The sequence below is a fragment of the Lissotriton vulgaris genome, chromosome 7, assembly GCF_964263255.1.
Source record: "Lissotriton vulgaris chromosome 7, aLisVul1.2, whole genome shotgun sequence".
Lineage (NCBI taxonomy): Eukaryota > Metazoa > Chordata > Amphibia > Caudata > Salamandridae > Lissotriton > Lissotriton vulgaris.
The window spans coordinates 688,000,798-688,014,937 of record NC_141695.1 but is presented as its reverse complement, the minus strand read 5'-3'; the positions used below and the strand labels follow the sequence as shown (position 1 = coordinate 688,014,937).

At 45.8% G+C, this 14,140-nt stretch overlaps 1 protein-coding gene across 2 annotated transcripts in view; it reads left to right on the top strand.

The window, feature by feature from the left end:
• Nucleotides 1-14,140, top strand: part of ERN1 (endoplasmic reticulum to nucleus signaling 1) — a 673,099-nt gene that overhangs the window by 286,865 nt on the left and 372,094 nt on the right. For both annotated transcript variants that reach the window (XM_086930909.1, XM_086930908.1), the window contains exon 4: nucleotides 2,379-2,451. In XM_086930909.1, the coding sequence (XP_086787035.1) occupies nucleotides 2,379-2,451 (73 nt within the window). The remainder of the gene's footprint in view (nucleotides 1-2,378; nucleotides 2,452-14,140) is intronic.

Here is a 14,140-nt window from a genome sequence, read left to right as displayed (position 1 = left end):
ATTTCCTTTGGTTTTTCTACATTATTACATGGACAGGGAGTTTGGCTCTCACACCATCCCCCCTGTTTCTGAAAAGCCAGAAGATAGTGCAGTATATTTAAACTGAATCTGGTCATTAAATAACGTGAGTAAACCTGGGTGGTAAAAGACAAATACAATTGTTGCTGATTTAGTAAGACACGATCCACTGTGTTACTGTCCTGATTAGACAAGCTTAAAACTTATAATACGCGTTTGTAATAACCATCTTCACATTAGGATGAATGGATTCCGGGTTTTTATAAGTCTTCAAGGCCTATCTTATAAAAAGTATCCTTGACATAGCAGAGCCAAGGGACCGCCATTGCATTGTCAAGATTCATAAAATCCCTTAGAACGCCTCTTGAGAATAGTAAGTCTTCTGAGGTCCAGATTTCCCCCCATAGAAGCAAAGGGGCAATGTGGATTCTGTCCGTTACATATTCTAGGCCCATTTCAGAATGAAGTAGAGGATCTACTGGGGATCATTAAGAGTTGTTTTAAAAATGTGTTCTCTAGTATTTAAATCTGTGTACTTTTGTGATATCCCCATACTCCCGCCCCATAAGTGGCCACTTACAGGCATTTAGATTTGTAGAGTGTTTTCAATTCAGCTACCGGCTTGTGTCCCAGTTTGCTAGCGAAGCGAAAAAGCCCCTCTATAGTTCTACTAGTTTGTTGGACCCTCGTTGTAATCAAGTGATCCCAGCTCAATTTATTGTTAAAAAGATTCCCCAAGTAGGTAAAGTTTGGCACTTTGTCAATAACTGTGTCATTTACTATATATTTGCGTCTTTAGTTTTAGTTGGGCCACAGGTCATAATAAGATTTACTAAAATTAACTTTAAGCTCCAACACTGTCATAAAATCTTTAAATGCATTAAGACATTTTTGTAAGCTGTTAGCCGTTAAGGTCATCAGGACTGTATCGTCTGCATAGGACAGTAAGAGTACCAGTTTACCTTCTATTCAGGGGAAATCCAATTGCTGTTGCAACAAGAAATGCTCTAGACCATTTGTATGTACTAAAAAAAAAGGGGGCCAACCTACAACCTTGGCCCACTCCCTCATTTGATGCGATTGAATTGGTCTTTTCTCCTCCTGGGCCGTACCGGATAGCTACAGCAGTGGATGTATGAAGCCTCTGCAATAGTTTAACAAGCGGTTCCTTAAATCCCATGTTATTCATTTGCGACCACAGTTTACCACGGCAGACGGTATCGAAGGCACTGGACAAATCCATGAAGGCCGAGTGAATCGAGGTGCCTCTGGCCTTCATGTACTCGCCCTTAATCATAGCCGGGTTAATACATTGCTCTGTCGTTCCCCTTCCCTTCCTGAAGCCAAATTGGGTATTCACTATAAGGCCGGAGGTATTGGCCCATGACTCCAGGCTTGCAAGGATTACCTGCCCCAGAAGCTTGCATGAGGCATCTATTAATGAAATCGGTCTGTAACATGTTGGGTTATTTCTATTTCCCTTCTTAAAAATTGGCGCCACCACTGCTTTTTTCCATGATGATGGAATACGTCCCATGATTACTGCTTTAAAAACGTTAAGTAAGAGTGGGGCCGTATTCGAGATCTGTGTCCATATCAGTCCAGACCAATATGAACACCGATATCTAATAATAAGACTTTGGAGTTATATACTGCAGCTGGTACCACACAGATTGATGCTATAACAAATAAGTATTGTATTTTCTTATCTAGTAATTTTGTTTACACTTTAAAGTGATGAATGCCATTTAATCAACAGGTCGCCCAAGGCAGAAATATGTTGACCTTACTTTAATAGGGAACATCCTTACCCCTATTCACTTTGCTTTTTTTAGTACTAATCATTGGGGACTACCAATTAAACTATTTTGTCACTCTTGAGTTAGTTTTAATTCGCTTTTTCACTTTATTTGCACTCTGCCCCGATCTCCAAACTTCCATTGGATGATTTATGAACAAAACACTGCACGCTCCTCTTCTTATAGAAAAGTTGTAACCCACACTGTGAACCTTGCGGTCACAGTGTGCATGAGGGAACCCAACGATGAAGCATGTCACTTTGGGTGAGTGAGGGTTCTAATTTTTAAAAGACTAATGCCCTACCCCTTCCTTGCATAGACACCTAGGCCAGTTATTGAAATAACAGAACCATCCCGATATTTTTTGTGAGTATAGTGTATATGGAGTGGTAGCGTGGATGTACATTACTCCGCAATTGAATCTTTTTGTGAGATTGAAGTAGTGTGGAACTGCCAGTTACTTGGGTACAGTCCTGGCCGGTATCCAGTTCCGAGAACACCCTACCCTGAGTAAATAGAACACTGTTTGATTAATTTATTGTGTCTATATTTAACTTTTAGGCCTGCCTTTCTTCCGGATCCAAATGATGGCAGTCTTTATACACTTGGTGGCAAAAAGAATGAAGGCTTGACAGTAAGTGCATCAGATTTAGAACTCTATCTTGGTAACGCCTTTGACTTGGTTAGTCTGTTCTTTCCTAGTCTTTTTCTGTTTATACATTTGACATTCTTTGCATTCTGCTCGATTACATTCCACTGTATTTTCCAGGTTTTATTTAACACCATCCCAGCCTTTCCTTATTTGCTCACTTTTCCAGATGAGTGCCTTCTAACAGCGTCATGTGCTTCTTTTCAGCTGTGGGTTTTTCTTTAAGTCATATGTGTAGGAATGTGCAGTTTGGGAGGGCACACACTGAGGTAAACCTTGAGGTTTTTGTATGCTATCACATGCTGAGCTTGGTTGCGAAGTGTGGATCTTTTATAGTACAGACTTTCACAAAGGTGAGAAACAAAAGTGCTGCAGTGCATGCTTACTGCCTCCTTACCAAGGTATTAATGAGCACCCTGCAGAAAGGGACAGTTGATTTAGTGATAGCTCAGGGCATAAAAGTAATTTGAGATTTCTGGTGATATACCCATGCAGATTTTTCTTATTGAAATTGTTTCCATTATTACAACTAAAGGCAATATTTTTCCTGCTACTACTACTAGATGCCACATAGCATTGACACCACTCCACTGGAGTAGTGTGGCTCACTGGTTAGAGGTGGCAGACCCAGAAGCAGAGGTCGGCCCGGGACCAGGGTTCAATTCCAGACGATGCAGGATGTTGGGCCAATGTCAGCGGGTTCGATAAATCTCGCCTTCGGTGCCACTCTAACCATGGGTTCCACTCAGCAACTCTGGGCAATAGCTTGCTTAATCTCCACAAAACGGCCCCATCAACGCCGGGGATGCCTGGCTTCACCTTGGGGGTGCCCAATAGGGACCATCTCACAGGGAAAGCCAGGACGGGTTCCCCAGTGTTATACAGCGCCAGGAAACCTACGGGTAGCAGTGCGCTTTACAAGCTCAAATACATTTACATTTAGCCAGTACAGAAAAACTCCGTACATTCCTTTCTCATGTATAGGCTTTCTATGCCTGGTGTGTGGCCTTTCCTCGTCCAGTAGAACTACTGATGGATTCTGTCTTGTTCTGTGCACTTAAGGCAGCTGCCAGAGTGTAAAACGTTTATGTATGGTGTAAGGTGGCTAACCAGCCAAATTCCTTTATAATTGGGACACGGTTAAAGATTGAGAGTTTGTGTTCTGTACGTTGGAAGTTGAAATGCTTAGTAAACGATAAGTTAAAATGGTTTCAGATCGCCAGATGTGGAGGCGAGTTAACTAAATGATACCATCAGTGTATCCACAGCCTTGATCCTTCTTCACCTTTGTAGTTATCGGTCAGGTAAGGAGGAAAGTGAACATTATTGGCTTCTATTGTCCGCCATGAACCCCCCAGCCTGATATATCCTTTTGAATAATAATTCTTCTCTAGTAGGACCATTTACCGACATTTGCATAAATAGGCTGGGCACATCTGCGAGGTGGTCTATGAGATGTTGGCTCATCTCTCTCGGTTCCTTCCCAGAGTAGAAGTTGCACAAAGGAATGAGGCCTTGAGCCTGCTTGCCTGTCAACCAGCTCAGAACCTAGCCGTTGACAGGCCTACCTACAGAGGCAGCTTTTTCATCATCAACTTAAAAGGAAGTCCAAGGACAACCTGAAGTAGAAATCATTCACAGGGAGTACTCATTTGGACTATCCTGGTTCCACTTATTATTCTCAACTTGCTTTAAGTTTCCTTTTCCGTCTACCGTTTGTTTTAAGCGTTGATGTATGTATATCTCTTACCTCTAAATGTGTAACAAATAGCAAGCCATTTAACTACGAATATTTTGACCTTTTGTATCAATCTGAGGCATATAACCTGTTCTGATGTTTGGAATGGGGCCCGCATTCGACTCCCTGAAGAGCACACATGCCATTTCCCAGTTAAATAATGCTTTAGTCAAGACTCATAATTGTACTGAAACGAATGCAAACATGATGGATTTAGGTAAGTAAAAATGCCATCATCCCAGCTATATTATTAGCATTGAATTACTTGTTTAAGAGTCTAGTCTTTTTTAAACATTACTTCCCTGCCCTCTGGTGATTTATTCACCATCATCTTTTTACCTCGGAACCAAGTCCATTCTCCATCGAAATTAATGTCTTGATCATTCTACACACACAGACCTATAGCATAGGTGAGCCACACAGTAACCTGTCCAGAGGCCCTCTCCCCAACCCCCTGAAAAAAACCTTTGCTCACTCACTAGAAAAAGACCAGGTACATCTCCAGCACATCTGAGAAGGTGTCTCAAAGATCTTTAAGATTTGTGGTTTTCCACTTAAGGAGGAGGTAGATCGGAGCAGAGATTCCCACCCTGTTTCCATGTGCGGGCACCCACCCTTATCTGCTGTCTTTACCACTTGTAGCTTTGGGCTGCAAATCCAGCCTCTGTACCATGGGCAGATTTGAGTCCTCCAATTGGTGAGCAGTTTGTGACCAGTCATTTCAGTTCCTCTATTCCTGTTCGGTTGGTGATGGCTGGTACATTTTTGGGCGACGGGCAAGGCCCGTAGCAGACATGTCTTGTGTGGTTGTGAGAGGATTATGCTAAAGTTGGCTGTCTACCTCTGAATGTTCTGGTATTAGTATTATTGTGGATAAATGAAGAACGATTCCCTTTCTGGTGTTAGTCACATGTTGCATAATCAGTTAATTGCTTAAATAAATATATATGTAAAATATATATATGTTATATGCATGTAGAGCATGACTATCCTTTTCACCTTGGAATACATTTTCAGGCGGCGGTGAGGTAAGAATGAAAGTTTAGAAATCACACCTATTACCAAGCTTTTCTTTATGCAGAGAGAAAGCAAGGATCCAATATACCGGTGTCGAGGCCACCCTCTCTGAGCAACCCCCAGAAGCATGTAAACACAAGATGACGCAAACTTCTTTTCTGCAGTAATTGGTTTAATTTTTCAATGAGCATTAGGTGCCCAGATCTGGATTGCTCTTCTGTTCAAACCTTCATTTACTCTGGCGACTTTGTTGCAACATCGAATCTGACACACTTTATGGATGTAGAGGTAGAGAGGTGTGGCACAGCAGCCAGAGCGGCGGACATCAGCGCACGAGGGCCATGGTTCGATCCCCGGTTACTGCAGCAGCTAAGCTTAGCATTATGTGACTGGGCAATGGCTCACTTAATCTTCCAGACTGCCTCCAGCACCTTGAGACCCTAGGAGATGATATGTTCACGCTTTAAAAGTATGGATTATTATGTAAGCTTTTTCTATTGTGTGATCAAAATAGTCTCTCCAGCTGGGCACAGAGGGGAGCAAGTCTCATGGCATATTTCGGAGAAATACCAAATCACACCACACTCCAGTGGCCCAGAAGGCGGCACTGGAGTGGCAAGCTAGCATGCTGTTTCTTTGGCACTCTTCAAACCAGTACCAGCCTCTTGAGGCCCTTCCTGCTCTAGAATTAGTCTTCAGGCGTTTGAGGTAGTTGAAGAGGACAGGGCCCCCTCTGCAACAGAAAGGGAGGAAGTTTGGGTCCCTCCGTGGGTGAAGTGGTGCCTCACAAATCACTAGTATGCAAGAGCTGGAGTAGGCACGCCCAACGCTGGAGCTAGGCGGCAGGCGGAGCAGTATTTAGATGGCAAACTGAGAGCGCGCAGCCTAGTGTGAGTGCTGCTAGCGCGAACGTTGTGTATTTTAAAATGTACCTGTCTGGAACTGTTGCATGTTTTTAAAAATCACGCTGCCTATATTGCATTGATTTTGGCACTAGGCACAGGCTTCAGGCTCGTGTGCTTCGACCCCGGTCCACCACAGCTGATGCTGTTTGAGTGGGGGGGCGGACACACACTGCCTGACATTCCCCCTGGCACGCCCGACGCTGGAGCGAGGCGGCAGGCGGAGCAGTATTTAGACGCCTTGAATCGACCGCGCCGCTCGCGCGCCAGAGGTGCGCCAGAGGTAAGCCAGTCTCCGCCCGACCGGACCCAGGGCACAGCACTATATCCTCTAACCCTCAGATCCCTTTAGTGTATTCTAGGGACCCTTGCTTCAAATAAGACAGCTTCCCCTGCCTCCCTGCGCCCACTCAATTACAATTGGGGACCCTCGCAGCTACTGCCTCCATTGTTCATATGCGCTATCTATTGATAAGCCATCTTACACTTCTGACATTATTATTAACATGGCCCTGTTAAATTGCAGGTCCCTGCCTAAACATGCTCTGGAAATCTCCATACTTCTAGAAGACCACCAGCTTGAGGTTCTGTTTTTAACGGAAACGTGGTTATCCCCAGACTCTGACCCTGATATCGCCCAGGCTTCCTCATCCAACATCTTGATCGATCTAAGGGAAAGGGAGGGGGGATAGCAATAATATATAAAGATCATCTTTTCTGCCGCCTTCGCGGCAGCCCCATATCAGACTGCGAAAATGCCCATTTTGTCATCCAAGTCTCCCCTTGTAATTCTCTCTCGGGGATCCTTATCTATCGCCCCCCAGGTTCTATTGGACAATTCTGTAATCCCCTTCTGGAAACGTCGCTTGCTTTGTCTAGTACACTCCCTAACTTTATGATCCTAGGAGACTTAAACATCCATTTTGATAATGCTGGAGACAATTTAGTAGCCGAACTGGCACTGGACTTAGCGGCCTATCAGCTCCACCTGGGAAATTGACAACCCACCCATACATTAGGGCATCTTTTAGATCCTATTTTTTCCAATCTTGCTGATCTCAAAGTGCTCGCACCCCTCCCTGTACCCTGGTCAGACCATTTCCTGATACCGTTCAGCTGGCGGATTCCTGCTATTCCTCGCCCTAGATCTGTCCCCAGCACGCTCGCACGCCCTTGGGCAAAACTGGAATCGGAAAAATGGAGACACATCTTGGAGCTCTCCCCTCCTACTTGTGACTCCGACCCTGTATCAGCAGACACCAAGTTTTCCATGTGGATTGAAAACTCACTGGACGTAGTTCTCCTGAAAAAACCTGCCCTTAAACCACGGGGAAAGACCACCTCCCCCTGGTTCACTAAGGAGGTACGTCTCCTAAAAAAACTCTGCAAAAAACCAGAAAGGGAATGGAGGAAAAATTTTGATCCCCAAAAAAAGCAGGATTACAAATTTACGATTTAAATGATAAAAAGGCCCTTAAATCTGCATAGGCTGCATTTTTTGAAGGAAAAATTAGATCCTCTTCAAACTCGTCAAGAGAAACCTTTCGTATAGTGAAAAAGCTCCTCAAAACCCCAGACCCCCCTGTCCCTTGGACTCTTCTAATCACCTCTGCAACGAGCTAGCCGAGTTTTTTGACCACAAGATTCAAAACATTTTGAAACCTCTCCCTTTGCATAAGCCTGACGACCTATTAGAACTGCTCCCTTCAGTATTACGATTTACAAAAGGGGGTGGTGATGAACAGAGTGTCTGAATTGAGCAGACCACTCTTACCCAGTCCAAAGATCAGGGCTTGATCCATCACCGTTATTTATCTCACTGCCCCATCCCAGCTCAGAACCTGGCTATATGCAAATCAGTCTGTCCCTGGCCCAGTGCATCATGGGAACAGGGCAGACTAAACTACAAAGCCAATTCTTTACCAGAAAGGAGACAAGCTACCGGGGACCGGTTTCTGGCATTTCAGCCTCTTCGGCCCGGCTTGCTTGAATCCTGATGGAGCAGTGAGAAAGGGACTCATGTCTGAGTATACCCTGCCACACCTATAGTGGCCAAAATCGATTTACAAAAGGGGGTGGTGATGAACAGAGTGTCTGAATTGAGCAGACCACTCTTACCCAGTCCAAAGATCAGGGCTTGATCCATCACCGTTATTTATCTCACTGCCCCATCCCAGCTCAGAACCTGGCTATATGCAAATCAGTCTGTCCCTGGCCCAGTGCATCATGGGAACAGGGCAGACTAAACTACAAAGCCAATTCTTTACCAGAAAGGAGATAAGCTACCGGGGACCGGTTTCTGGCATTTCAGCCTCTTCGGCCCGGCTTGCTTGAATCCTGATGGAGCAGTGAGAAAGGGACTCATGTCTGAGTATACCCTGCCACACCTATAGTGGCCAAAATCGATTTACAAAAGGGGGTGGTGATGAACAGAGTGTCTGAATTGAGCAGACCACTCTTACCCAGTCCAAAGATCAGGGCTTGATCCATCACCGTTATTTATCTCACTGCCCCATCCCAGCTCAGAACCTGGCTATATGCAAATCAGTCTGTCCCTGGCCCAGTGCATCATGGGAACAGGGCAGACTAAACTACAAAGCCAATTCTTTACCAGAAAGGAGACAAGCTACCGGGGACCGGTTTCTGGCATTTCAGCCTCTTCGGCCCGGCTTGCTTGAATCCTGATGGAGCAGTGAGAAAGGGACTCATGTCTGAGTATACCCTGCCACACCTATAGTGGCCAAAATCGATTTACAAAAGGGGGTGGTGATGAACAGAGTGTCTGAATTGAGCAGACCACTCTTACCCAGTCCAAAGATCAGGGCTTGATCCATCACCGTTATTTATCTCACTGCCCCATCCCAGCTCAGAACCTGGCTATATGCAAATCAGTCTGTCCCTGGCCCAGTGCATCATGGGAACAGGGCAGACTAAACTACAAAGCCAATTCTTTACCAGAAAGGAGACAAGCTACCGGGGACCGGTTTCTGGCATTTCAGCCTCTTCGGCCCGGCTTGCTTGAATCCTGATGGAGCAGTGAGAAAGGGACTCATGTCTGAGTATACCCTGCCACACCTATAGTGGCCAAAATCGATTTACAAAAGGGGGTGGTGATGAACAGAGTGTCTGAATTGAGCAGACCACTCTTACCCAGTCCAAAGATCAGGGCTTGATCCATCACCGTTATTTATCTCACTGCCCCATCCCAGCTCAGAACCTGGCTATATGCAAATCAGTCTGTCCCTGGCCCAGTGCATCATGGGAACAGGGCAGACTAAACTACAAAGCCAATTCTTTACCAGAAAGGAGACAAGCTACCGGGGACTCTGTCCCTCACCACCCCTTGTTGTAAATATTTTTGTCCACCCTAAGCGTGGAAGGGTATACTCAGATGTGAGTCCCTTGCTCATTGCACCATCAGGATTCAAGCAAGCCGGGCCGAAGAGGCTGAAATGCCAGAAACCGGTCCCCGGTAGCTTGTTTCCTTCCCAGTGTAAGAATTGGCTTTTGTAGTTTGGTTTGCCCTGTTCCCATCATGCACTGGGACAGGAACAGACTAATTTGCATACAGCCAGGTTCTGAAACTGGGATGGTGCAGTGAGATAAAAAACGGTGTTGGATCTAGCCCTGATCTCTTGACTGGGTGAGAGTATTCTGTTTAATTCAGAGACTCTGTCCCTCACCACCCCTTGTTGTAAATATTTTTGTCCACCCTAAGCGTGGAAGGGTATACTCAGATGTGAGTCCCTTGCTCATTGCACCATCAGGATTCAAGCAAGCCGGGCCGAAGAGGCTGAAATGCCAGAAACCGGTCCCCGGTAGCTTGTTTCCTTCCCAGTGTAAGAATTGGCTTTTGTAGTTTGGTTTGCCCTGTTCCCATCATGCACTGGGACAGGAACAGACTAATTTGCATACAGCCAGGTTCTGAAACTGGGATGGTGCAGTGAGCTAAAAAACGGTGTTGGATCTAGCCCTGATCTCTTGACTGGGTGAGAGTATTCTGTTTAATTCAGAGACTCTGTCCCTCACCACCCCTTGTTGTAAATATTTTTGTCCACCCTAAGCGTGGAAGGGTATACTCAGATGTGAGTCCCTTGCTCATTGCACCATCAGGATTCAAGCAAGCCGGGCCGAAGAGGCTGAAATGCCAGAAACCGGTCCCCGGTAGCTTGTTTCCTTCCCAGTGTAAGAATTGGCTTTTGTAGTTTGGTTTGCCCTGTTCCCATCATGTACTGGGACAGGAACAGACTAATTTGCATACAGCCAGGTTCTGAAACTGGGATGGTGCAGTGAGCTAAAAAACGGTGTTGGATCTAGCCCTGATCTCTTGACTGGGTGAGAGTATTCTGTTTAATTCAGAGACTCTGTCCCTCACCACCCCTTGTTGTAAATATTTTTGTCCACCCTAAGCGTGGAAGGGTATACTCAGATGTGAGTCCCTTGCTCATTGCACCATCAGGATTCAAGCAAGCCGGGCCGAAGAGGCTGAAATGCCAGAAACCGGTCCCCGGTAGCTTGTTTCCTTCCCAGTGTAAGAATTGGCTTTTGTAGTTTGGTTTGCCCTGTTCCCATCATGCACTGGGACAGGAACAGACTAATTTGCATACAGCCAGGTTCTGAAACTGGGATGGTGCAGTGAGATAAAAAACGGTGTTGGATCTAGCCCTGATCTCTTGACTGGGTGAGAGTATTCTGTTTAATTCAGAGACTCTGTCCCTCACCACCCCTTGTTGTAAATATTTTTGTCCACCCTAAGCGTGGAAGGGTATACTCAGATGTGAGTCCCTTGCTCATTGCACCATCAGGATTCAAGCAAGCCGGGCCGAAGAGGCTGAAATGCCAGAAACCGGTCCCCGGTAGCTTGTTTCCTTCCCAGTGTAAGAATTGGCTTTTGTAGTTTGGTTTGCCCTGTTCCCATCATGCACTGGGACAGGAACAGACTAATTTGCATACAGCCAGGTTCTGAAACTGGGATGGTGCAGTGAGCTAAAAAACGGTGTTGGATCTAGCCCTGATCTCTTGACTGGGTGAGAGTATTCTGTTTAATTCAGAGACTCTGTCCCTCACCACCCCTTGTTGTAAATATTTTTGTCCACCCTAAGCGTGGAAGGGTATACTCAGATGTGAGTCCCTTGCTCATTGCACCATCAGGATTCAAGCAAGCCGGGCCGAAGAGGCTGAAATGCCAGAAACCGGTCCCCGGTAGCTTGTTTCCTTCCCAGTGTAAGAATTGGCTTTTGTAGTTTGGTTTGCCCTGTTCCCATCATGCACTGGGACAGGAACAGACTAATTTGCATACAGCCAGGTTCTGAAACTGGGATGGTGCAGTGAGCTAAAAAACGGTGTTGGATCTAGCCCTGATCTCTTGACTGGGTGAGAGTATTCTGTTTAATTCAGAGACTCTGTCCCTCACCACCCCTTGTTGTAAATATTTTTGTCCACCCTAAGCGTGGAAGGGTATACTCAGATGTGAGTCCCTTGCTCATTGCACCATCAGGATTCAAGCAAGCCGGGCCGAAGAGGCTGAAATGCCAGAAACCGGTCCCCGGTAGCTTGTTTCCTTCCCAGTGTAAGAATTGGCTTTTGTAGTTTGGTTTGCCCTGTTCCCATCATGCACTGGGACAGGAACAGACTAATTTGCATACAGCCAGGTTCTGAAACTGGGATGGTGCAGTGAGCTAAAAAACGGTGTTGGATCTAGCCCTGATCTCTTGACTGGGTGAGAGTATTCTGTTTAATTCAGAGACTCTGTCCCTCACCACCCCTTGTTGTAAATACCCTTCAGTATTACAGCAAACTGATTTTAGGTTAGAAACATTCTCGCCCATCACAGAAGACCTACTCTCTCCCATTCTCCAATCAATTAAAAGCGGCTCCCCGCGAGATCCAGCCCCATTCAACATCTTAGTCAGTCGCACCTACCATCCTTGCGCCTATGACTAATTTGATCAACACCTCCCTCTCACAGGGCATTGTCCCTCCGAGCTGGAAGAGAGCCATAGTAAAAGCCCTGCTCAAAAAAACCAACCTTGATCCCTAGGAGCTGAGCAACTATCAGCCCATTTCCCTTCTGCCAGGTATTAGCAAGGTGGCAGAAAAATTCGTCAACCTCCAGCTATCCGACTACCTTGAATCAAGGGACTTACTCCAGCCCTCCCAGACAGGCTTTCGCCCGGGGCCAGGGTACGGAAACTGCTATGATTGCAGTGGTAGAAGAGGCTAGAAAGATCCTAGATTCAGGAGGATCAATGGCAGTGATCCTCCTGGATCTGAGTGCAGCCTTTGACATTGTGAATCATCTTACCCTGGTCCATCGGCTTAAGGGTTTGGGGGTCACTGGGCTTGCCCTGTCCTGGATGAAATCCTTTCTCCATAGCCGTTCTTTCCAGGTGGCGGAGGGCAATTCCATCTCCAACATAACCCCGGTACACTGTGGCGTTCCCCAGGGCTCATCTTTGAGCCCTACGCTTTTCAATGTGTACATGTCTCCCCTTGAGAAAATTGTTACCCCACATGGTGTCAAACTTTTGACCTACGCCGACGACACCCAACTCATTGCATCACTGAGCCAGCTCGATCGTCCCTCCACCGACCTTTACTCCTGTCTCAAAGACATAACTAGCTGGATGGATAGGTCCCATCTCAAGTTAAATAGTGACAAAACGGAGATTCTGGTTATAGGTAACCAATCTCATTTTAGTCCAGAGACTACGTGGCCTCCCTGCATGGGTCCGCCTCTGATCCCGAAGCCAGACATCAAAAGCTTGGGAATCTGGCTGGACCAAGGCCTCACGTTTAACACTCAAGCCAGGAAAACCGCTGGAACCTGTTACGGCCTCCTTCGCACTTCCCGTAAAAATCTACTTCTGCTCCCCCTCCAGTCTAGGAAGCTTCTGATCCAGGGCCTTATATTGTCCAGGTTGGACTATGGTAATGCTCTTTACCTCTGGGCCCCTAAGAAAGCCACTGCCAAACTGCAGGTCGTGCAAAACACAGCCGCCAGGCTCCTTACTGGCACTAATAATCGGTGCTCAGCGAAATCGGCCCTTAGCTCACTTCACTGGCTACCGATACTGGAAAGAGTTCATTTTAAAACTCTTTGTACCACCCATAAAATTCTCCATGGCAATGGCCCCCTGTTCTAAAAGATCTCATTGTCCCTTACTAAACTAACAGAACCCTTCGCTCCACTCACCTTCACCTGGCTTCTACGCCCAGGATCAAGAAGGCTAGATCTGGGGGACGCCTTTTTGCATTTAATGCCTCCAAACTGTGGAATTCACTTCCAATTGACATCCGTGCCCAACCCAATCTTCTTTCTTTTCGTAAACTACCGAAAACTTGGCTTTTCCCTTAATCTCTTTCCGTTTTTTGCACTAGCTCAATAACTAGCGCTGGGACGCTCACGGGCAGCCATGCGCTCTATAAATTTTATAAATAAAAATAGGAAAAGCTACTAGTACTGGTCACCAGCGGGGCTCACCATGCTGACTGTGTACTGCTCAGTCCTAATGTGCGCAGATACCCGTCTTTGACTCATTTTGGAAAAGCCTCTTTTTAAATCTCGCAGTTTAACATGAAGTTCAGGATCTGGTGTTTGGAAAAGACTAGTGTCATGGTGCAAGGGCACATGCTGAGGTGATAATAGACTTACTTATTTACAGGCATGTTTTGGTCTCTGTCCTAAGAGGACGGAATAAGATGGCATTTCTCTGTTGACACAGCCATTTAGACCACTACTGCTACAGATGGACTAAAGAGGATTCTTTAAACTCCCTTCAGTTAAATAGTATAGAATTAGTTGGTTTCAAGGTTTCCTTTTTATTACACCTCTTTAAAAGATGTGTACTTAAGCCTCTGAACATACTGCTAACTAGAAAACAGACTATTTGGCATATATTGTTTCTTTAAAATCGCTAACCTTTATGACCAGTTTGAATCCCGATAACTAAATTTAGGTTGCACTGGGGAAGAGCTCTGGAACATCCTTCAACACAAAGTGCAATAGAATTCTGAG